Source organism: Bos javanicus, chromosome 7 (assembly GCF_032452875.1).
Source record: "Bos javanicus breed banteng chromosome 7, ARS-OSU_banteng_1.0, whole genome shotgun sequence".
Lineage (NCBI taxonomy): Eukaryota > Metazoa > Chordata > Mammalia > Artiodactyla > Bovidae > Bos > Bos javanicus.
In genome coordinates this window covers 58,051,997-58,076,533 of record NC_083874.1, presented here as the reverse complement: position 1 = coordinate 58,076,533, position 24,537 = coordinate 58,051,997, and the positions used below count along the sequence as shown (strand labels likewise).

Genomic DNA, 24,537 nt, shown 5'->3' with positions numbered 1-24,537 from the left:
GGAAGTGGACCCTTGCCCAGTCCACCTCAAGAAGAGAACCCAGTTCCAATCAGCCCCTTGATTACAGCCTTTTCAAGAACCCAACTCAGATGTTCCCCAACTCCTGACTCAAAGAAACTGTGAGATAATCAATGTGCATTATTTTAAGTTCCTATGTCTGTGGTGTTTTGTTGCACAGAATAAAAACTAACACAGCATGGAAGAAAGGCAGCACAGAGCCACACACTGTGGACACACAATAGGAATGTGTGGAATAAATTAAAACGATGCTCCAGGAATTCTATGGTGGTTCAGTGGTTAGGACTTCAAGTTTTCACTGTCGAGGGTGCAGGTTCGTTCCCTGATCAGGAAACTAAGACCCTGCAAGCCTATGTCCAAAAAAGCCAAACAAACAATGATACTGAAGACAACTTCATCTACAGAAACTTTTACTTTCCATGTCCACCCAAAGATCACATGTATATTCTGTCCTCATTGATTTGTTTAGTCACTGACTTATTCAGTAACTGCTCTGGATTAGACTACATGCTGGAGATTAGAACAGGAGTGAGGAGTAGAGCTTCAGTTTAGGAGGGAGAGACCACTTTTTGTGAAGAATATTGTGAGCCAGGGGCTACCAGTAGAAGTATGATCAAGACCACGTTGAAGATGTGCTGAGTGTGAGTGATGTGTGTGTGACTCAGCATACACATATAACTGCTTGTTTTCTCTGCAGTGAATGCTAAAGAATTTGGTATGCATACCAGAATGCCACCGTTCTGGTATGACTGTTGAAATGTTTACTTGACTCCCTTTCATTCTGTATTATCAGCTCTGATGACAGCAAAGTCTCTGTCGTTTCTACATTGAAGGTCAGTCCAGAGAATTGTTGTCTGGAAAACAGATACTCAAGAAACAATTCTTGAATGAATATTTATGATAGAAACTTTATCCCTAAGTTTCCCCTCTCCCCCCAGTCAAGATGCTGATTTCTAGAAGAATAATATAAACTTCTGGTAAGTAGCTACTTCAGTCCAGGACAGGGCATGCAAAAACTAATTCCTTTGTGTATCTATGGAAGTTCCAAGGTTTCTATGATTACATCAAAGAAGATAAAGGTGATGAATAAAAATAACATCCTATTCTTTTTTTTTATAATCATGAATTTTCTTTCATTCCTACTTCAACATATCTATAATCAGTTGGAGATGAACTTTCGCAACACGTCCTGTTGTACTGCAGTCATTGACATCAAGGGCCTAACTAGATTTTTATTGCATTCCGATAGGAATTTAGAAATCAGTGAGTTATAACTTTATTAGAGTGAGATAATTCTTAGAAAGAGGAAAAAACGAACATCTGCTCAAATGGTATTTTGACCCAACATGACTCTTACTATTTAACTGTCCCAAACGATTCATCTTATTAGCTTAAATTCGTGATTGCGTTTTAAACAGCTGACAAGGGAGGGAATACAAATTTGTCTTTGCACTGTAAAAATTATTTTCTATTACTTTATTCACTGGAGAGACTGTGGCAATCAAAAACTAAAGAGTACTATCCCATAGGAAGGATTGTAATGAGTTTAATGTTGCTTATTTTTAAAAATAAAAGCAAATAATGACTGTGTCCATGTTGTTAAAATCTTCATTCACTGATTTAATGTAAGTAAAGGGGAATATTGAAGGAAGAAATGGCTGTCATTTGGAAACTAGAGCTGATTTTTCAAACTCTAGTTTGAAAATGGAAAAATGTTTGACTTCTTGACTAAAAAATAAGTCTAACTAGTCTAACTGCACAATTCAAAATGAATGGTGACTATGCAGTCCTGTGTCCTTTACAACTAGAGAGAAAAAAGACTCTAAAAATGAGAAAAATGAGCTAAGTATTCTACATATTTAGGAAACAACAAAAAGTCAAGTCTGTGAATTTTAAAAAGTCTACAAGCAAGATAAAACAAAACCCCATTTATGTTTCACTTAGAATTTAGGCAGAAATAAGATTTACGGTGTTTAAAAAAATAAGCTAGACATTGCTGGCAGGAAAAATTAAAGACAGAACTCATTCTATGTTAGCAGAGAGAGAAATGAATACTTTCATTCAGAATACAGTTCCCTTTCCATGGATTAAACTCTCCTTCCTAGTTTTAACCGCCTTGAGCTCTCAAGAAGCCTTTATCGTTACCCCAAATCATCTTCTCTACTGAAATACTCGTCATTCTCATACACTTAGCGTCGAGTTTTGGGCTCCTCTGTCATCCGTTGGTTCCGTATGTGTCCATCTCACTTGTGCAGCCAGACAGCGCAGATCGCTGAAGGCAGGTGGCCATGCCTCACCCTGTACCACGCCCTCCTCAGGGCAACAACTGTGCTGAAAATCAGGCGCGTGGAGAGAGGCTAAGAGCCTTGCATATCCTTCAAGTGATGCCTCACCTACATATTAGCCAAGTTATTTTCTGAACTGGAGTTCCATCAGCTGTAAAATGGGGACAATCACACCATCAACCTCTTGGATTTGTGGCAGATGGAAGGAAATAATTCACAAGTACTTAGCAGAGCGCTTGGTACCCAGAAGCCCACAGTCACGACAGCCTATCACCACAGCTGCTCCATCCACAGTTGCTGGCCACCACAGATAATTTGGAATCTTTGACCCAGTCCAGAGACAAAATGTTGTTGTGAAATTAGTAAGTCACATATATTTTTAAATTCTTTATTTTATATTGTAATATAGCCAGGTAACGAAGTTATGATCATTTCAGGTGGACAGCAAAGGGACTTAGCTATACGTGTATATGTGTCCATTTTCCCTCAAACTCCCCTCCATCCAGGCTGCCACATAACATTGAGCAGAGTTCCCTGTGCTGTACAGTAGAACCTTGTTGGTTATCCGTTTTAAATATAGCAGTGTGTACATGTCGATCCCAAACTCCCTAACTATCCCTCCCCGCATTTCTATTCTCCTGGCAACCTATAAGTTCACTCTCTGAGTCTGTTTCTGTTTTATAGACAAGTTCATTTAAATCATTTCTTTTTAGATTCCATGTATAAGGGATGGCATACAATATTTTTCCTCTGTCTGACTTATTTCACTCAGAATGACAATCTCTAGGTCCATACATATTGCTGAGAGTGGCATTATTTCATTTTTTAATGGCTGAGTAATATTCTATTGTGTATATGTACCATATCTTATTTATCCATTCCTTTGTCAATGGACATTTAGGTTGCTTCCATGTCTTGGCCATTGAAAACAGTGCCACAGTGAACATTAGGGTGCATGATTCTTTGGGATCATGTTTTTCTCTGGGTATATATGCCCAGGAGTGGGATTGCAGGGTCATATAGCTTTATTTTTACTTTTCTAAGGAACCTCCATACTGTTCGCCATAGTGACTATACCAATTTACACTCCTACCAACAGTGTAGGAGGGTTCCCTTCTCTCCACACCCTCTTCAGCATTTATTGTTTGTGGATTTTTTGATGATGGCCATTTAGACTGGTGTGAGGTGATATCTCATTGTAGTTTTGATTTGCATTTCTCTAATAGAGTATCTTTTCATGGGCCTTTCGGCCATCTGTATGTGGAAGTCACGTATTTTATATCTGCCCCTTTAAGCAGATGATCTTTTCTTGCCTGGGGAATCTACTGTATTTTCTTAATTTTTATTTATTCCTTGGAACTCAAGATGTGTCTTCCAATCCAATCCTCTAAGTAGCTGAAAGATGTTTTGTTATCTTTGATTCTATCAAATACATCATGCATTTTACAGATTCTTTGAAGGCAGAGATTTAGAAATAGAATTAGAGTACTCAGAAGCCTCCATTTCTTTTTCTATGTTGCTCGTCATGCTTTTAACTCTGCCCTGGGAGTCCCAGCTTCAGAGTGCACTATTATCCTCTAAATGCCGCAGACAAAGGGACACTGCTTATTTCACCATGTACATGATTTTTTTTTTAACCCATTTGAAACCACTTCAAATGGAAATCAATTCACATTGATATCTAGTACTCGGAAGGCAGAAAGCTCTGGTAATTAGAGCTCTCTCACAGTTAAACCTATTTGGTCACTACTGTCTTGAAAAGCCCTAAAGAGGTTGGTATATGTCCTGGTTTTTCCAAAACATGTATGAGTTTTGCCTGTTGTCCCAGCATAATTATTAACACCAACTCCTTTCATTCTCAGGAGTACCCTGATTGGATGATAAATTATATGATTACCCAACATGAAGGCCAACAAATGTCTGAAATTTATGGCTTTAATTTCTTCTATTTTAATTTTGTCTTTGTTATCTGTAAACCTGGGCTTTTATGCAATCAATCATCCGTGTGGCTCAGGCAGTGGTCATTCCTTCAGATTTTGCTGAACACTGGTTATATGGTGAGAAGCATACTACACATGGCCTTGTCACTGAGTTTACAATTTAGTAGAACAAACAGATATTGGGTGACTATATAGTGAAAACATCACAATGCCTCAGGAGAGGTACAAGATGCGATTGCCTTTAAAACATAACACTTGGGGACACAAGGTAGGACACATCAGCAGTTGAAATACATCTGGATTGTTTTTGATCCAAGAGGATGCCATCTTACTTTAACCCTGCATTCATAATGTCTTTGTGTCCACCTTTCATTAATATGCCATGGTGAGGAGATAGTTCAGTACAAAGAGGCCCTCTGAAGACAGGTTCTAAGTAATAATAATGGTGAGTCTGTAAAAGGCAAGAAGCAGAAACTTAATCCTTGATTTCTTATTTAAGTGACAAAACCATGACAGCAAAAGCAAATAAGGGAGAGAAAGACAGAACAAAGCTGCTTGGTATGGTTAAGTTTCTTGAGGGTGAAAATTGTGTCACATATTCGGTTTTGTTTTTCTCCGGAATTCTTCTCAGAACATGGTTCTAAGCACAGGGCAAAAAGGCTCAGAGTATCTTGTGATGACTGAGAAAATGAAACTCAAAGAAGGCAAAGAACTCAGATTCAAACAGGAGGGAGACAGTGAAAAGGTGCCCCTGTGGGGGCTTCCCGTGGTCCCTGACTCCTGCCAGAGATCTGCCATGTCAGCACCCAAAACAGACTGTGGGTTGGCAATATAGGGGAGGATGAGTGAGCATGAAGACTCTGAGAGGGATTCTATGCCTACAAATATGAAAAGTTTCTCCTAGGAAGGAACTGGGTGATGGCTACCAAAAAGCCAGTGTGGGAGAAAGATCTCTTGTCAACAGGATTCCCAGTTATTGAGAAAAACACCAGGTGTGTAAATTTTACTTCAGAGATCGTACATGATTAATCGGTCTGCTTTCCATTTATCCACTGCCTGAAGAGCACATTTTCAATACAAATGGGCCCTTCCAAAGATAGAAAATTAAATAATAATTATGTTAAGTGCCAAGACCAAAAAGAAAAAAAAGGATTGGTCTACGGTACTTTCACAGAGAGTCTATAAATTATGAGGCTACATCTTTAATCAAGGATCTGTACTAGTTCTAACAAACTCTAGATGTTAACTCGTGGTGGGAAAATAGTCTATCTGGCCAAATGTTTAATAAATGAGACATAAAAACTCAGCAGATTCTTCAAGGATTCAAGATGACAGTGGCAGAGTCACATGTGTTGATTGTTCACTTAATGATGTTTAATGTATTATGGTATATATTTCATATATGTAATAAATACAGATTAGTATAGCAGACAGAGCTCTGATGTTAGGATCAGAGAGATCTAGGTTTGAATCTGGCAACGTTGTTTGTCAGGATTTCTCCTTGGTGAATCTATGAGCCACATTTTTCTCATCTGAAGAATGGGAGTACTGTAATGAAAAGTGGAGTCCTCTAAGTTTTGAGAATAGAATAGGATAATATATGAAAGTACCTTGCAGTGCCTGGCATATGGAAACCCAGGTAAACAGTAGCTGCTTTGATGGTGATTAGGTTCAAAATTCTTAAAAAGAACCTAGATGATAATTTAATGTCTCCAAATCACAAAATCTCAGATTTAATACTGGTCTAACTACAACTGCTCTGCTCATTTATCATTTATTATAGAGATCAAGTGAGATACTATACAGGAAATTGCCATCAAAACTACCAACTCCTTTATAAATATCAAGTATTATCCTTTTCTCTCTATTGTCTGTTTGGGTTTATAGCTACTTGTGTTATTTGTTTGTCTTTGACACAAATGCCCCAGGTGAAAGAGATACATTGCTTTTGCTGACTTGTCTGCAGCACACCCACACCAGGGACTCACTATAGGGTGGATGATAGAAGTTATGACTCAAATTTTCTCTCCAAAGAATTTTCTTCCTACCCATTCTATGTCTTTCTCTTTATGCACTTTCTTCATTTAATATTTATTAAGCCCCAATATGTCATTTTTCCTTCTCTTTGTCTAGGCTTAGTTATAAACAGCACCAATACTCATTAATTCTGGTCTTGTTGTTTACTAATGGTGACCTTGGGAAAATTAAGTTCGATGTACTCAGTATTACTTTTATTCGAAAACTGGGGACATCTACCTCCAGTATTGCTATACGAATTAAGTAAGAGTTAGATGTCACGTTCCATAAGGACCTGTTGAATGCAGCAGGTTGCACATCCGCTCCTATGCATTCAGCCCAAGGCTGCCCCTTGGACTTGACTGACCTGTGAATGATGCGCTGGCTCTGCAGGTAGTCCAAGGCCATGGCCAGCTCACAGATGAAGAGCTTCACAGTGTCTTCCTGGAAGCGGACATTCTGCTGCAGGTGGTAACGCAGGTCCCCGCCCAGCAGAAGGTCCACCACCATGAACATGTCTTCCTCATCTTGGAAGGAATACCTGGAAAGGAATTAGAAATGCAAGTGGGTTAAATACATTTACACACTGAAGAGGCCTAGAGGCAAAGGACATCTTATAGACCTGAGCCAAGCTTTCCTGAGCTAAGAATCCAGGCTATGGGAGTACTGGTCTATTACTTGTTCTAGGTCCTCAGTTTCTGCATGCGTCAAATGCAAATAAGAAGAAGATCTTCCACATTTGATTATAGTAAAGACTAACTATGATGTGTGTAACAGTTTTTTTTTTTTTTTTTTGGTGGTGGTATGGCTTCCCTGGTGGCTCAGACGGTAAAGAATCTGCCTGCAATGCTGGAGACCTGGGTTCAATCCCTGGGTTGGGAAGATCCCCTGGAGAAGGGAACGGCTACCCACTCCAGTATTCTTGCCTGGAGAATTCTGTGGACAGAGGAGCCTGGTGGGCTACAATCTATGATCACAAAGAGTCAGACACGAATGAACAACTAACACTTTACTTTTAACTAAAGACTAAATATGATGAGTGTAACATTAAAAAAAATTATGTTTAATTGCAGGATAATTGCTTTACAATGTTGTGTTAGTTTCTGCAGTACAACAACACAAATCAGCCATAAATATAAATATATCCCCTCCCTCTTAAACCTTCTTCCCACTCTGCCCTTCTAGGTTGTCACAGAGCATTGAGCTGAGCTCCCTGTGTTATACAGCACCTTCCTACTAGCTGTTTTATTAATACTTTTGGTAATATATATGTTTCAATGCTACAATGAGTATAATATTTAATGTTATTCCTGGCATACAATAAACACCCATTAACCGTAAGTCTACAGAGCTATAAAGCTCAGAAAATGAAGAAAACCCCATTTATTCACCTGTTATTAACAATCATATCTTGAACACATTGCTACAGAAGGTCCATAAAACACGAGTCATGAGGCCTCCTTGAACTATCTCATGCTTATTTTTCCACATTAACAACTTCATTACTTAACATTATAACAAATCATAAACCACACTCATGATAAGAAAAAAGATATAAAGAGAGCCATTAAGAAGTAAGTGTACAGGAAAGGGAAGTAAGTCACTCAGTCCTGAGGATGAGCAGTGACAGGAAAGCTTCTCAACACAGGAGACACCGGAGTTAAATTTTGAAGGATGGTGACAATAATAAGTACAAAATAAAGCCAACATGGCTGTTGTTTCCATTAGATGGCTTCTCTGGGGCAGGCAGAGAAGGCAATGGCACCCTACTCAAGTACTCTTGCCTGGAAAATCCCATGGATGGAGGAGCCTGGGAGGCTGAAGTCCATGGGGTCGCTAACAGTCGGACATGACTGAGTGACTTCACTTTCACTTTTCACTTTTATGAATTGGAGAAGGAAATGGCAACCCACTCCAGTGTTCTTGCCTGGAGAATCCCAGGGACGGGGGAGCCTGGTGGGCTGCCGTCTATGGGGTCGCACAAAGTTGGACACGACTGAAGCGACTTAGCAGCAGCAGCAGCGGGGGCAGGCTCTAAAAGCACTCTACACATGATGTGTCATTGACTCCACAATGCTGCTCTTATGCTCCCATTTTACAGAGGAGGAAATCAAGGCCCAGAGAAGTTTAAGTAATTTACATGAGATAAAACACCCAATAGGTGGTAGCAGTGAAGGGGTCTCCAGGTCCAAAAATAAGATTTGAAAGAGGAGAACAGCCTGGATTAAGCAGGGACATGGGACAGAACACAACGCGAGGAGGGAAAGGAGAAGAGTGTGGGTTTGTTGGAACGATGTGTGATGGGGAAGCTGGAGAAGAAGGCAGAGAGCAGATCCCGACAGGAGCTTGTTCACGAGTCTGTGCATGCTGGAGAGACACTGGAGAGGGTTAAGCAAGACACATGATCAGACTTGAAGGAGCAAGAGCTGGAGGGATGGGAAGAGGAAATGAGACACAGGTGAGCAGGATTGGCCTCTGCTTGTTTGCAAAGAACCTCCTGTACCAATGCATTCCAACTGCTCTGATTTGTTTTGTTTTCCTCAAAGCACAGACATGATTTCTAGTCACAAAAAGCCCTCTGTATCAACACTATTGTGACATGTTTCTTTTGACATCATGTCACAGAGATCACATTTTAAAGTTTTATTTGAATCACAGAATTAAGAGACTGCAAAGCAGTGCCCAGGGATGCAAACCAATGCCGAGGGACAAATTCTTTGCTTAGGAAACAAATGTAGACTATCAATGATGGAAGAAGTGTACTGAGTACATTTTCTTCTTTAGAATGATCATTGTGCTACAGGAAGAGGAGACTTTCAAACAAAAGAAAAATGAGCAATTCAATGAAGCATTAATCTAAGGGAGTAACATTCTAATGAAAACTAGGTTCTCAGAGTTCACTTGTTAAACAAATAAAATCTGTATACCACTGAAGACTGGGGTGGGGAGGGATTAAGATAAAAGCACAGGAAGTGCTTGGTAACAATGTGAGAAGTGTAGGAAGTGTTATTCTTCAGCTTCATGCAAGGACTGGCTGGGTATCTCTGCCACAAGTTTAATGGGCACCAGGATAGGTGCCTGGACCTGGGAGATTTGGTTCACAATCCTCCCAGCTGCACCACTACACGTTATATCTATTGTGTTTTACAGGTTTTCAGGAAGTAAGGATGTGCTAATTATATGCAATCCTGCCTGAGACCTATTTGCACCTTAGGCTATCCTCGGCTAATAGAAACAATGATGGCTCATGGCATGTGAGCAGGGTCTTACTGGGATAGCTGGCAAAAGAGGTAGGTGAGGACTGGATACCAAAAGGAGAGAGAAGAGAGCGCTAACCACGAGCATCACTGGATGCCCCTGAAAACAACCTAGGCAGAGTGGGGTCACATACTGGTTGTGTTCAGCTCCCTGCTGGAGGCAGGGTGGAGGTCCCCAAACTGGTCACAGACCAGAAAACTCCTCTCCCATTACTTCATTTAACTTTAAGTGGGGGACAAAGGTCTTATTAAATTCACCCTGAGGGAACAAACATTTTTTACTGTAACTTGGGCGAAGCTATTTTTATCCAAAAATAAGGACTGATAAAGGTGCCGACTGTGGCAAGTTCACAACAGTGTTGGATCAAGCAGGGGACGATTAATCAAAGAAAGAAGCAGCCCAGGTGAGAAGCACCATGCTTCCCTTGCTCAGCAAGATTTTAAATTTATTTAATCATGGAGCCAGGTGTGGCTGTTAAAAATCCTCTTTCCCCTTTCACACATCAGATCTGAGGCCTTCTATCATAGATCCTATACTCTCAGAGGGAGAGAAGATAAGTATTTTATTTCCAGAACTATATTCAGTAAAATATGTGAGCATAATGCAGTTTGGTAATAACTAGGATATGAAGGTTCATATCATAATCTGATTTTTTTTTGCAGCATAAAAGAGTAAGAGTTCCCTGTACCTTGGCCATTTATTCCATAGTCTCAGAGATGCATTTTTCATTACTTTTAAAATAATGCTGTATCATGGCTTATTTATTTCTCAGTTGACAGCTCCAAAATTAGCAAGTCTGGTCCCCATGCATGTGAAATGCATTGTAAAGTCTGCTCGCTAAGAGAGGAGATAAGTGACAAAGGACTACCACCCTACCCCACCCAACCCCACCATATTGCGGTAGACTACTCACAGCTCTCTGTATCATGTTGAAATTCTCCAGTCCATTCTACACACCATGGTTATCTTTTTACAAGGTGAGTTTTATGTTCTCCAGCCTCAGGAATCCCCTTCATCTCTTTCCATGGTCTGCAGGACCCTATGTGATCTGGCCCTGTTTACTTCCCCAGACTTATCTTGAAGATCTTTTCCTTCCATTCCTCAACTAGTAGTTCATGCCCCTCTAGCCTTAGGAGACTGTGCTGTGGTGTGGCCTTGCCTGGCCTTGAGGTGTGGTCTCAGCCCAAGGGACACTTCTCACAGAGACATTTCTAATACTCCATATGAAATCAGGTCTCCTATTATACACAATGCCATATTCTTGTGCACACAACTTTTCATAATTTGAAAGTATTTCCCTTCATTCTTTTGGATTAACTGCTTTCATTTCCACTATGCCATCAACCAAATCAGTCACTCACTTGCTTGGAACTGGAGCTTTGGAAAGAACTATGGAGTTGGCCAAAAAGTTCATTCAGGTTTTTCCATAAGCTGTCATGACAAACCTGAATACCCTTTTTGGCCAACTCAATAAAATATTTTCCAATGGAATGTTTTTTAAATTGTGAGTCATAATCCATTAATGGTTGTGAAGTCAGTTTGGTTGGTTTTAACAAGCACTTAAAAAAAATAAAATAGACTGAATAACATAAATGCTATTAACATGTAAGACTATAAAGATTGTGCATATAATGTGTGTCTCTCTGAGTATATCTCCTGGGTTGTGATGAAAAATATTTCTTCCTGTGGGTGACAGAGAAAAAACCCTAAAAACTATGATATTAGGGGAACCTGCTGTTTGTTCCAGAGCTATGGTGTCAAATCTGCATTGAGAGTTTAGCTGAGCAAGGGACAGTTCTGATGTCTCCACCTAGCAAAGCATGGGAAATGCAGGACAAATATCAGTTATTACTTTTAAAAGTTCTCAGCTTTGTAGAAAAAGATACTGATTCATCAAAGATGGAATCCATTTAGAAACACACAGATAGAAAATACAAATGGAAAATGCATAGGCTTTAGGCAGGCCTAGGTTTAAATATCAAATGTGACTTTAGAGCAAGTTCCTTAAAGGAAACTGAAACTCAGAGAGGATATTTGTACATAAAAAGCAAATTAGATATAACATTTGTAAAGTAATTAGCACAAAGTGTGGCACATAGCATGCTGGTAAGGAACTTGGCTCTGGGGTTAGACTGCTTGTGCTCAAATCCCCTTTTAAGGGGAGTTCTGCCTTTTAAGGTTTTTAAAACTGGATGCAGCAAGTTATATAAGTCGTCAGCATGTCCATCTATACCGGTACATACTTCACAGGGCTGTTGGTAAGAGTAAGTGCAGGAAATACACACAAATTGCTTAAAACAGTACCTGGAAGTACCTTGAAGGTAGATATTATAATTACCTTCGTTTTTCCACCTATGAATGTAAGATAGCTCTGGTATTAAGCAGATTAACTTATTTTATGCATTGTTTCCTATTATTTTACATAAAATGATTATATGAAGATATTTATTGACTGGTTTATAGCTGATTTACAATATTGTGTTAGTTTCAGGTCTACAGCAAAGATTTTCAGTTATATATATATATATATATGTAGTCAAAATCACTCAGTTGTGTCTGACTCTTTGCGACCCCATGGACTATAGCTGGTCAGGCTCCTCTGTGCATGGAATTTTCCAGGTCAGAATACTGGAATGGGTAGGCGTTCCCTTCTCCAGGGATCTTCCCAACCCAGGGGTTGAACCCAGGTCTCCCACATTGCAGGCAGATTTTTTACTGCCTGAGTCACCAGGGAAGCCCATATATATAGATATATATCTATATTCTTTTTTGATCCTTTAAGATATTGAATATAGGTCCCTCTGCTACAAATCCTTATTGTTTATCTATTTCACATATTGTAGTATGCATCTGTTAATGCTATACTCACAATTCATCCCTCCCCTGCCTTCCTTTGGTAACCACAAGTTTATTTTCTATGCCTGTGAGTCTGTTTCTGTTTTGTAAATAAGTTCATTTGTACTACTTTTTAGATTCCACATGTAAGTGATATAATATTTGTCTTTCTCTGTCTGATTTCATTTCGTATGATAAACTGTAGGTCCATCCACATTGCTGCAAATGGCATTATTGCGTTCTTTTTCATGGCTGAGTAATATGCATTGCATGTGTGTGTGTATATATATATATATATACCACAACTTCTTTATCCATTCATCTCTTGGTGAACACTTAGGTTGCTTCTGTGTCTTGGTTATTATAAATAGTGCCACTAGGAACATTGGGGGTATGTGTATCTGTTTGAATTAGCACTTTTGTCTTCTCTGGGTATATGCCCAGAATTGGGATTGCTGGATCATATGGCAACTCCATTTTTAGTTTTTGAAGGAACCTCCGTACTATTTCCCATGGTGGCTGCACCAATTTACATTCCCACCAACAGTGTAGGAGGGTGCCCTTTTATGAATATATGTGTCATCAATGGTATAATCAACATGATTCCCATTAATTGAGCTCTTATTATGTTCTGATACCATGCTAGTTACTTTATGTATTATTGTATTTAATTGTTACTATAAACTCCAATACTTTGGCCACCTCATGCGAAGAGTTGACTCATTGGAAAAGACTCTGATGCTGGGAGAGATTGGAGGCAGGAGGAGAAGGGGACGACAGAGGATGAGATGGCTGGATGGCATCACTGACTCGATGGACATGAGTCTGAGTGAACTCCAAGAGTTGGTGATGGACAGGGAGGCCTGGCGTACTGCGATTCATGGGGTCACAAAGAGTCGGACACAACTGAACAACTGAACTGAACCAAACCGAGTATTGGGTTGGCCAAAATTTTGTTTAGGTTTTTCCGTAAGATATTATAGACAAACTCAAATGAACTTTTTGGTCATCTCAATATTATTCATGAATTTGCCATGACAACACTGAAAACCTAATATTCATAAAAATCAGATTTCAACAGTTTATAAATAATTATGCCCAGTTGTTTAGGGTGTGTGTGTGTTTGTGTTTGAACTGAAATGCCACAGCATGCACAACAAGCTGAAAGAAAGGTTAATCGCTAGGGTACCATGGGAACTAAATTGAGAAAAGAATCTAAATTCGCTTTGGTATCATTTAAGAGGGAGAGAATTTACACACCTCCTGTGTCACAGTGAGAAGACTTTGATCAAGGCTTGATGCGAGCCACTGACAGTGAGAATGTGGAGAAATGGGCACTTTCACGTGCTCGGGGGGAAGGCAGTTTGGTAAGAGTGCTTTTGAGGACAATTTGGAAACACCTCTTGAAAAACACATGGTATTTGACCCTATAATTTCACTGCTGGAAAATTTCACCATAGACACATTTGAAAAATTACACCAAGATGTAAGGATACACAGGACATTATATAAAATAAAAAACAATTTGCATGCCCATTAATAGGGAAGCATATGAATAAATTATAGTATATTCATGTTACTGATTATACAGCAACTTTTCAAAAATGAGGCAAATCCATATTCTGATAGGAAATGATTTTCAAAAGATACGGTGATGGGAAGATACATTACATGGATGCTTAGTGTATATAAAAGTATATAGTGAAAAAAAAGGCTATACAAACACAACCACAAAAGGAAAAGCAACACTTTACATACATATGCTGGTATATGCATAAAATCTTTTTGAAAATAAGGTAACCAGTTATCTAAGTAGTAAGATTACGCCATTTTATTTTTATATTTAGAAGGCCTAATAAACTCAACAAAAATATTTCTACCTTGATATGCCTGATATATTCTGTCTTCTTGCAACCAGAAGTAAATAAGCCCCAGAAATCTAGTACACAGTATAGTGAATATAGAAAATAGTATTGTATTATAATCAATAAACTTGCTAAGAGATTAGAACTTAGTGATTTCAATCACTGAAAAAGGAGATCATTACGTGACATGACAGAAGTGCTGATTATCACAACAGCAACCATATTACAATACATAAATGTGTCAAGCTAACATGCTGTACACTTAATATTGCACAATGTTAGATGTCAAATATTTTTCAATTAAAAAAAGAAAAAATCATTTATGTTATCTTGGCTCATCAGGAAAGGAACTAACACAGACCTGTCAGCTTCTAATCTATACTAATGATCTAGAAGTTTTCGTCAAATACTCAGTGTTCACAAATCACTGATTATTGTATAAATGTCTGCTTTTAGAAAGGATCTTTTATAGAATATTTGGGTCCTTAAAATGGATTCAGACAAGGTCCATACTTTGTCTTTGGTTTATGTGCCTTTGAAACCTGTTTTTATTCTAAAGCTTTCTTATCCAAACTCTTCTATTCTTTTATTCCTAGTAATTTTTTATTGAAGAAATTAAATCATTTTTCCTGAAACAGTAGCAAAGTCTGATTTTTGCTGTTCGCATTTCTGGCATGTCTTTCTCTGTTTCACAGCTCTGTATTTTGCAAAAATTGGTTATTAGATCTTAAGGTTTGCCAGATTCAGGTTTGACTGGGCAGGGTTGCTGGGTGGGGTGAGGCAAGACTACTTCACAGGTGGAGGTGTGTACTTTGATTAGGAGGTATATACTTAATAAGTCTATCTTCTCAAGGTGTTATCAATCACGAATCACCTGAATGCCTAGATCCAAAGATTCCTTAGAGTTTGTAATATTCGAGTCCTATCATTTCTCCTTTTTATTTTAGCTAGAGTACTTTTATAAAGAGAGGTAGGCTTTCATCAGTTATTTGGTTACTTAAGGTATGGTTCATATAGGAAAGGTAAAACAAATGCTGAGGTCTTTATCACTTTTCAAAATGATTTTTTAGTTTCCTAGCATCCTCCCAAAGCAATCAGTAAGTTTTTTTAAATCATAATGAAATCATGGGTGTGATGTTATCACTCTTACTGATATCTGTTTTTTGGCCTTTGGAACATAGCCAAGTTGCATCATGTGTTATTTTGAAATAACCCTCATAGGTTTTGATAGCTATAAATCTATCAGAAGACTTTCTGATATGAAAAGATATTCATGGTGATCTTGTATATTTCCTCCTCCAGACTGAATGACAGAAGTGTTTGCTGCAATTGGGTTGTCATTGCTACTAGGTCTTTTCAATGGGCAGAGCTAGGAATAGATATAAATACTTGATATAAGTATGCTATGCTATGCTAAGTCGCTTCAGTCATGTCCGACTCTGTGTGACCCCATAGACGGCAGCCCACCAGGCTCCCCGTCCCTGGGATTCTCCAGGCAAGAACACTGGAGTGGGTTGCCATTTCCTTCTCCAATGCATGAAAGTGAAAAGAGAAAGTGAAGTCGTTCAGTCGTGTCCGACTCTTAGCGACCCCATGGACTGCAGCCTACCAGGCTCCTCCGTCCATATGTTTGTTTATTTATATTTATATATATATATACACACACACACACACACACACACACACACACACACACTTCTCAGGTAGCACAAGTAATAAAAAAAAAAACCTACCTGCCAATGCAGGAAACCTGAGACCTGGGTTCGATCCCTGGGTTGGGAAGGTCCCCCTAGAGGAGGGCATGGCAACCCACTCCAATATGCTTCCCTGGAGAATCCCAGGGACAGAGGAGCCTGGTGGGCTACGTCCATAGGCTCACAAAGAGCTGGACATGACTGAAGAGACTTAGCATGCATGCACACATAATATATATATGTTTACACAAAAATAATTGAAGGTAAATGTGCCATAAATTTATAGTGACATTTTCCATTTATATTCAAGACTATAGCAACTCTTAATCTCATCAGTATCATAGCAGTAACTCCCTTCTTCCTTACTGAAAATCCTGATTCTCAAAGATTTTGACATCTCTCAAGGTTTTAACATATTACCCACCACGCTGTTCGCTGTATCCCATAATATATGTAAAACATTTTCAGAATAGCAATATCAACATTACCTTCAACAATACCATTACTGAAAACACTTTAAGCAATTGCTATTCTTTTTTGTCATTACAGCATAATTACACTAAAAATCACTGAAAGTCACTTGAAATAGTACATTTCTGTGTGATTATTCGGCAAAACCAGATAGAGGCTTAGGTTCATTTGTTTCAATATACATTCCATTTGAGGGGATTGTTTTCAAAATTTCATTTTGTTTTATAGTTATATAAAATATTTATGTATTTTATGAAGTCAAAGTCAAGTCTGCAAAGCCAGGTATATTGAGAAAAAGTCAATATACCTCTCCATTTTAATACCTCCATTCATCTATTAATAACTTCTAAAAATATTTTTTGATTGTGGTAAAATACATATAGCATAAGATTTACCATATTAACCACTTCAAGTGTATAATTCAGTGACATTAAATACATTCACAATGTTGTGTAATCATCACCATGACCTATTTCCAGAACTTTCTCTTCACCCTGAACAAGAATTCTACCCATTAAAATAATACATTGCAATTCTCCCTCTCCTGATCCCTGGTAACCTCTGTTTCTACGTGTATGTATTTGTCTATTTTAGGTACCTCACGTAAGTGAAATTTTGTATCAGGCTTATTTCACTTAGCATAACGTTTTCAAGGTTTATTCATGCAGAATCTATCAGAATTTCATCCCTTTTTAGGCTGAATAATATCCTGCTGTATGCATATACCATAATTTGATTTTCCATTCATCTGTTGACAAACATTTGGGTTGTTTCCACCTTTTGAGGACTGTGGAAAGTGCCACTATGAATACTGGTGTACAAGTCCTTGTCCCTTTCAAATATTTTAGCATATTCTTAGGATGGGAACCACTAGATTGCATGGTACTTCTATGTTTAGCTTTTTTTTTTTTTTTTAAACTTTACATAATTGTATTAGTTTTGCCAAATATCAAAATGAATCCACCACAGGTATGCATGTGTTCCCCATCCTGAACCCTCCTCCCTCCTCCCTCCCCATACCATCCCTCTGGGTCGTCCCAGTGCTCTAGCCCCAAGCATCCAGTATCGTGCATCGAACCTGGACTTTTTAAGAAGTGAAAGTGATAGTTGCTCAGTGTGCCTGACTCCTTGTGACTCTATGGACCGTAGCCTGCCAGGCTCCTCTGTCCATGGGATTCTCAAGGCAAGAATACTGGAACGGGTACCCAGTCGCTTCTCCAGGGCATCTTCCTGACCCAGGAATTGAACTCCTGTCTCCTGCATTACAGTCAGATTCTTTACCATCTGAGCTAGCAAGGAAGCCCTTTTTAAGGACCTGCCAAACCCCTTTTCACAGTGACTTCAACATTACATTCCCATCAGCAACGCACACTGGTTCTAATTACTTCTTATCTTGCCAACACTTTGTACATTCCAATTTTTAAGTAGTAGCCATTCTAATTGGTGTGAAGTGGTATATCATTGTGGTTTTGATTTGCATCTCCCTAATGCCTAGTGATGTTGAACATCTTTTCATGTGCATATCTTCTTTGTCAAAATATCTATTCTATTCTAACCTTCTGTCCATTTTCCAACTGTTTTCTCTCTTTTTATTACTGAGTTGTAAGAATCCTTTACATATTTTAGATGCAAGTCCCTTATCAGATATATGATTTGCAAATATTTTTCCCACTTTTAACTTTCTTGATGACGTCTTTGAACAACAGAAGTTTTAAATTTTGATGGTGTCCAATTTATCTGTATTTTTCTTTTATTAGTTGTGCTTTTGGTGTCATATGTAAAAAACTATTGCCTAATCCAAGATAACAAAGATCTACTCCAATTTTTTAGAATAATAGTTTTTATGGTTTTAGTTCTTTAGGTCTATTACCTATTTTGAGTTCATTTTTGTTAGTGTGAAGTAGGGGTTCTTTGCATTTGAATATCTCATTGTCCCAGCACCATTTGTTGAAAAGACTGTTTACCCATTGAATTTTCTTGGGTAAAAATTTATCAATTTCATTGATAAATGAAGGGCTTGTTTTTAGACTCTCAACTCAGTTTTATGTTTATCATTATGCGCCTTCTACACTGTCTTGATTACTGCAGCTTTGGATTAAGTTTTGAAATCATGTGGGAGCCCTCCAACTTTGTTCTTTTGAGACTGTTTTAGCTATTCCTTTGAGTTTCTTGAGTTTCAGACCCCTTGAAGTTGTATATGAGTTTTAAGATCAGCTTGCTGTTTCCCCTCCCCCCTACAAAAGAATGTAGCTGAGATTTTGATAGGGATATAGATAGAATCTGTAGATCACTTTGAGGTCACACTGCTTTTTCCACTTAAAGGTATATTCTAGCCAAAGACCTTAATAGTATATAGAGATACTTCTCATTCCCTTTCTCAGCTGTGTAGTGCCGAATTTTATGGATGTTACTTGTTTATTCAACCTGTTTCCTACTGAAGGACATTCGGGTTGTTTCCAGCCTTTTGCTATTACTGATACAATAGTGAAAAACTTTTTGCATCTTGCTTTTTGTATTTTGGCCAGAACCACTTTGGGGTAGATTTCTAGAAGTGGGTTTACTAAGATAAAGCTTATTAAAACAAAGGGTAAAGGAATATGTAATTTTAGACTCTGAATTGCCAAATTTATATCTATAAAGGGTGTATAATTTTTAATTCCCACAAAGAATTTCTGAGAGTACCTATTCCCCACATTCCCCTTCTAGAATATGTTGTCCAGTTTTCCTCTTCAGGAAAACCCAGCAGTAGAGTTAATAAGATTTGAAATTTATAAAATGCTTTTTCTCTGTCTCATAAGTAGCCTTACAATATTCTCCAAGGAAAAAACACCTTAAATGCCTTCATCAAAAACACATAGATGACCTCATCCACTCTTGTGTATCTTATATGTACAGTATCGGTTCAGTTCAGTCGCTCAGTTGTGTTTGACTCTTTGCGACCCCATGAATCACAGCATGCCAGGCCTCCCTGTCCATGACCAACTACCAGAGTCTACCCAAACCCATGTGCATCAAGTCAGTGATGCCATCCAGCCATCTCATCCTCTGTTGTCCCCTTCTCCTCCTGTCCCAAATCCCTCCCAGCAACAGGGTCTTTTCCAATGAGTCCACTCTTCGCATGAGGTGGCCAAAGTATTGGAGTTTCAGCCTCAGCATCATTCCTTCCAATGAACACCCAGGACTGATCCTTTAGGATGGACTGGTTGGATCTCCTTGCAGTCCAAGGGACTCTCAAGAGTCTTCTCCAACATCACAGTTCAAAAGCATCAATTCTTCGGTGCTCAGCTTTCTTCACAGTCCAACTCTCACATCCATACATGACCACTGGAAAAACCATAGACTTGACTAGATGGACCTTTGTTGGCAAAGTAATATCTCTGCTTTTGAATATGCTATCTAGGTTGGTCATAACTTTCCTTCCAAGGAGTAAGCGTCTTTTAATTTCATGGCTGCAATCACCATCTGCAGTGATTTTGGAGCCCCAAAACATAAAGTCTGACACTGTTTTCACTGTTTCCCCATCTATTTCCTATGAAGTGATGGAACCAGATGCCATGATCTTAGTCTTCCGAATGTTGAGCTTTAAGCCAACTTTCTCACTCTCCTCTTTCACTTTCATCAAGAGGTTTTTTAGTTCCTCTTCACTTTCTGCCATAAGGGTGGTGTCATCTGCATATCTGAGGTTATTGAGATTTCTCCTGGCAATCTTGATTCCAGCTTGTGCTTCTTCCAGCCCAGTGTTTCTCATGATGTACTCTGCATATAAGTTAAATAAGCAGGGTGACAATATACAGCCTTAAAGGACTCCTTCTCCTATTTGGAACCAGTCTGTTGTTTCATGTCCAGTTCTAACTGTTGCTTCCTGACCTGCATATAGGTTTATCAAGAGGAGGTTTGTGACATTGTACAGGAAACAGAGACCAGGACCATCCCCATGGAACAGAAATGCAAAAAAGCAAAATGGCTCTCTGAGGAGGCCTTACAAATAGCTGTGAAAAGAAGAGAAGCGAAAAGCAAAGGAGAAAAGGAGATATAAGCATCTGAATGCAGAGTTCCAAAAAATAGCAAGGAAAGATAAGAAAGCCTTTCTCAGTGATCAATGCAAAGAAATAGAGGAAAACAACAGAATGGGAAAGACTAGGGATCTCTTCAAGAAAATTAGAGATACCAAGGAAACATTTCATGCAAAAATGGGCTCGAGAAAGGACAGAAATGGTACAGACCTAACAGAAGCAGAAGATATTAAGAAGAGGTGGCAAGAATACACAGAACTGTACAAAAAAGATCTTCATGACCCAGATAATCATGATGGTGTGATCACTCACCTAGAGCCAGACATCCTGGAATGTGAAGTCAAGTGGGCCTTAGAAAGCATCACTATGAACAAAGCTAGTGGAGGTGATGGAATTCCAGTTGAGCTATTTCAAATTCTGAAAGATGATGCTGTGAAAGTACTGCACTCAATATGCCAGCAAGTTTGGGAAACTCAGCAGTGGCCACAGGACTGGAAAAGGTCAGTTTTCATTCCAATCCCAAAGAAAGGCAATGCCAAAGAATGCTCAAACTACTGCACAATTGCACTCATCTCACATGCTAGTAAAGTAATGCTCAAAATTCTCCAAACCACGCTTCAGCAATACATGAACCGTGAACTTCCAGATGTTCAAGCTTATTTTAGAAATGGCAGAGGAACCAGAGATCAAATTGCCAACAGCTGCTGGATCATTGAAAAAGCAACAGAGTTCCAGGAAAACATCTATTTCTGCTTTATTGACTATGTACAGTATATCCAGGTTCAAAATGCACATATCTAGGGACTTCCTTGGAGAAGGCAATGGCAACCCACTCCAGTACTCTTGCCTGGCAAATCCCATGGACAGAGGAGCCTGGTAGGCTGCAGTCCATGGGGTCGCTAGGAGTAGGACAGACTTCACTTTCACTTTCAATTTTCACCTTCATGCATTGGAGAAGGAAATGGAACCCACTCCAGTATTCTTGCCTGGAGAATTCCAGGGACAGAGGAGCCTGGTGGGCTGCCACTTATGGGGTCTCATAGAGTCGGACACGACTGAAGCGACTTAGCAGCAGCAGCAGCAGGGACTTCCTGGTGGTCCAGTGGTTAAGACTCTGCCTCCCAATGCAGGGTGCATGTATTCAATCCCTACTGGGGAACTATGGTTCCATATGCTGCAGGGTATGGCCAAAAATTAGAAAAAAATAACATATATCTAAAATTCATAAACATGGAAAACTTAGAATTTACATAGATCTTTTTGGAAGTGCATAGAATAAATGTGAAGACTACCATGTAATAGTTATGATAAATGTTCATTAAAACTTCTTTTTTCACCAGAGGAAACTTTTATGTACATCTCAGGAGACATAGCTTCACTCCCCAGTGGCTCAGATGGTAAAGAATCCACCTGCAATGTGGGAGACCTGGGTTCGATCCCTGGGTTGGGAAGATCCCCTGGAGGAGGGCATAGCAACCAACTCCAATATTATTGCCTAGAGAATCCCCATGGATAGAGGAGCCTGGTGGGCTACAGTCCATAGGGTTGCAAAGAGTCAGACATGACTGAGTGACTAAGCACAGCATAGCACAGGAGACATAAAGACTCAGATTTCATTTATCCTCTACTTTAGTCTTTTCTAACCTCTTCTCACCAAATATAAATAAGATGTTAATCTCTTTGTACTTTCAGAGCACCCAGTCATTTCTCTGTTATAGAACACTCCAGAAACCTAGCTAAAGATGCTTTGTATTGTATTGTAACCATTGTTTTTTTTTTTTTTTTTTGACCTGAGTTTCTCATTTGAACACTTTGAGGAATATATGCTTCCTCATTCTATCCATCAGCAACCTCAGCCTCCAAATAGCTTGGTACATGATGAACACCTGTTTATTTAATGACCATTTTACACCTAATTATTATATGTTTATTATACAAGGTGCTGAGGCTAAAAGAGTAAATCAAGGATCCTGGTTTCCTTCTTCTTAAATCTAATCATCTACACAACAAATATTTGCACAAATATCTAGTTATAAAACATGATAAGGGCTGTGAAGGAAAAGTGTAGGATATTGTGCTAGAAACTAACAGAAGGACCTGACTTTCATTGCAGGGCCTCATAAAAACCTCAGAGATAGTAATACACATACTTACTTGCCTGATTCAAACCATAAACTATAGCCTCTGAGAAAATGAACCAAAATCCATAATTTACACAATGACAGAGATTGTGGATGAATTTTAAACACCACACCTAAGACACTGCAGATATTTTCCTGACATTGTGATATAGTAGCTGATTTTCCTCCAGCTCTGCCCTCTCTCTGGACAGAGCTTTAAATGCTATTCTGTGATCCATCAGCTTATCTGGACAGGCTTTGGAGATGTTATTTATGAAGTTTCTCTGGGGAAAATATGAATATTATTATCTTCTACATAATCTCCTGAGATAGTACCTCAGAGATTACTCTAGCCAGTAAACAAGCAAAGGGGAAAAACAACATCTCACTGCCCCTGCCATGTAAAAGGAAAAGCCAAGACCCATGCTCAGATGATAATGAGGAACCATTAAATTATATTCTTACCCATAGAATTTTTCAGGGGTCTGGAGAAAATATATCAGAAATTACCACTTTTTGTGCTTCGGGAGAATTGTAGACTGCCTGCAGATAGACACTGTAAGTGGGATGAATTCAGGTCACTGATGGGTCACCAATTACCACCTGTGATTCAAAAAGTGGCTGGACAGGCCCTGACAGGGCTGAGAGGGTTCCAGGATATGCTGAGTCATGTATTTTGATTGATTTCTCCAGTGGATGAAGTGGAGAGAGAAAAGGTTCATCCGGCACCTGCTATTGTCTATTCCTTTGCCTCTTTGGCCAGAATAGCAATTTATGTCCTTACTGACCTAGCTGTCCCTGTCTCAAAATTCCAGGGCCAGGAGAGGACAACCCAGCCCTGCTACTAAATACAGAATCCTTACTTTGTCCTCCATGCCCTTCCCATTTTTAATGCGTCCCATTTCCCTTCACCTGACTAGTGTTTACAGTCAAACTAGACCAACATTCAGAAATGTTTTGATCTCATGAGGCTTTCCATCCATCTCCAGTTCTGATATCCAGCATTTGGAACTCTATCAGGGAAGCAGGAGCAGGCATATTGTTTTTTTTTTTCCTTCTTCTTTTTTTAATGTCAAACTGGAATATATCAAGTTACAAATGGTGATTTGGTTTCACTAACACATTATAACTCATCATGTTAAAAGACTCTTGAAAATTTTTTTAATTGATTTTGTAGTTCGTGCAATTTGTTAAACTTCAATTCTAGAGTTTTGAAAGTAATGATATATGTATAAGTAACATTAAAATAAAATATAGGTTAACACTGTCTTAAAGAATTTGGGAGTGGGATTTAGAATCTAGACTTGGCATGACTTTCAGGTTTTGTAGTTTGGCAAGGAATCAAACCTCTCATCTTCAATTTACTCATCTTTATAAGAGGACAAATACTATTTTTAATGTATAGGAACTAGTATTTGAAAATACATGAGATCATACATGTAATATTTCAGCATAACACCTCAAAAATAAACTCTCAAAAATATGAACTGTCTTCAGTTCAGTTGCTCAGTTGTGTCTGACTCTTTGTGACCCCATGGACTGCAGCACGCCAGGCTTCCCTGTCTATCACCAACTCCTGGAGCTTTCTCAAACTCATGTCCATGGAGTCAGTGATGCCATCCATTTATCTCATTCTCTATTGTCCCCTTCTCCTCCTGCCTTCAATCTTTCCTAGCATCAGGGTCTTTTCCAACAAGTCAGTTCTTCTCATCAGGTGGCCAAAGTATTGGAGTTTCAGCTTCAGCATCAGTTCTTCCAATGAATATTCAGTTGATTTCCTTTAGGATTGACTGGTTTAATCTCCTTGCAGTCCAAGGGACTCTCAAGAGTCTTCTCCAACACTACAGTTCAAAAGCATCAATTCTTCAGTGCTCAGCTTTCTTTATAGTCCAACTCTCACATTCATACATGACTACTGGAAAAATCATAGCTTTGACTAGACAGACCTTTGTTGACAAAGTTATGTCTCTGCTTTTTAATGTGCTGTCTAGGTTGTATGAAAAGTATAAAAAGCAAAAAGAT

General features: G+C 38.9%; 1 protein-coding gene across 1 annotated transcript in view; it reads right to left on the bottom strand.

Moving 5' to 3' along the window:
* STK32A (serine/threonine kinase 32A) overlaps positions 1–24,537 on the bottom strand; it is a 137,859-nt gene that overhangs the window by 61,703 nt on the left and 51,619 nt on the right. The window contains exon 5 of the mRNA XM_061423904.1: positions 6,627–6,800. Within this exon, the coding sequence (XP_061279888.1) occupies positions 6,627–6,800 (174 nt within the window). The remainder of the gene's footprint in view (positions 1–6,626; positions 6,801–24,537) is intronic.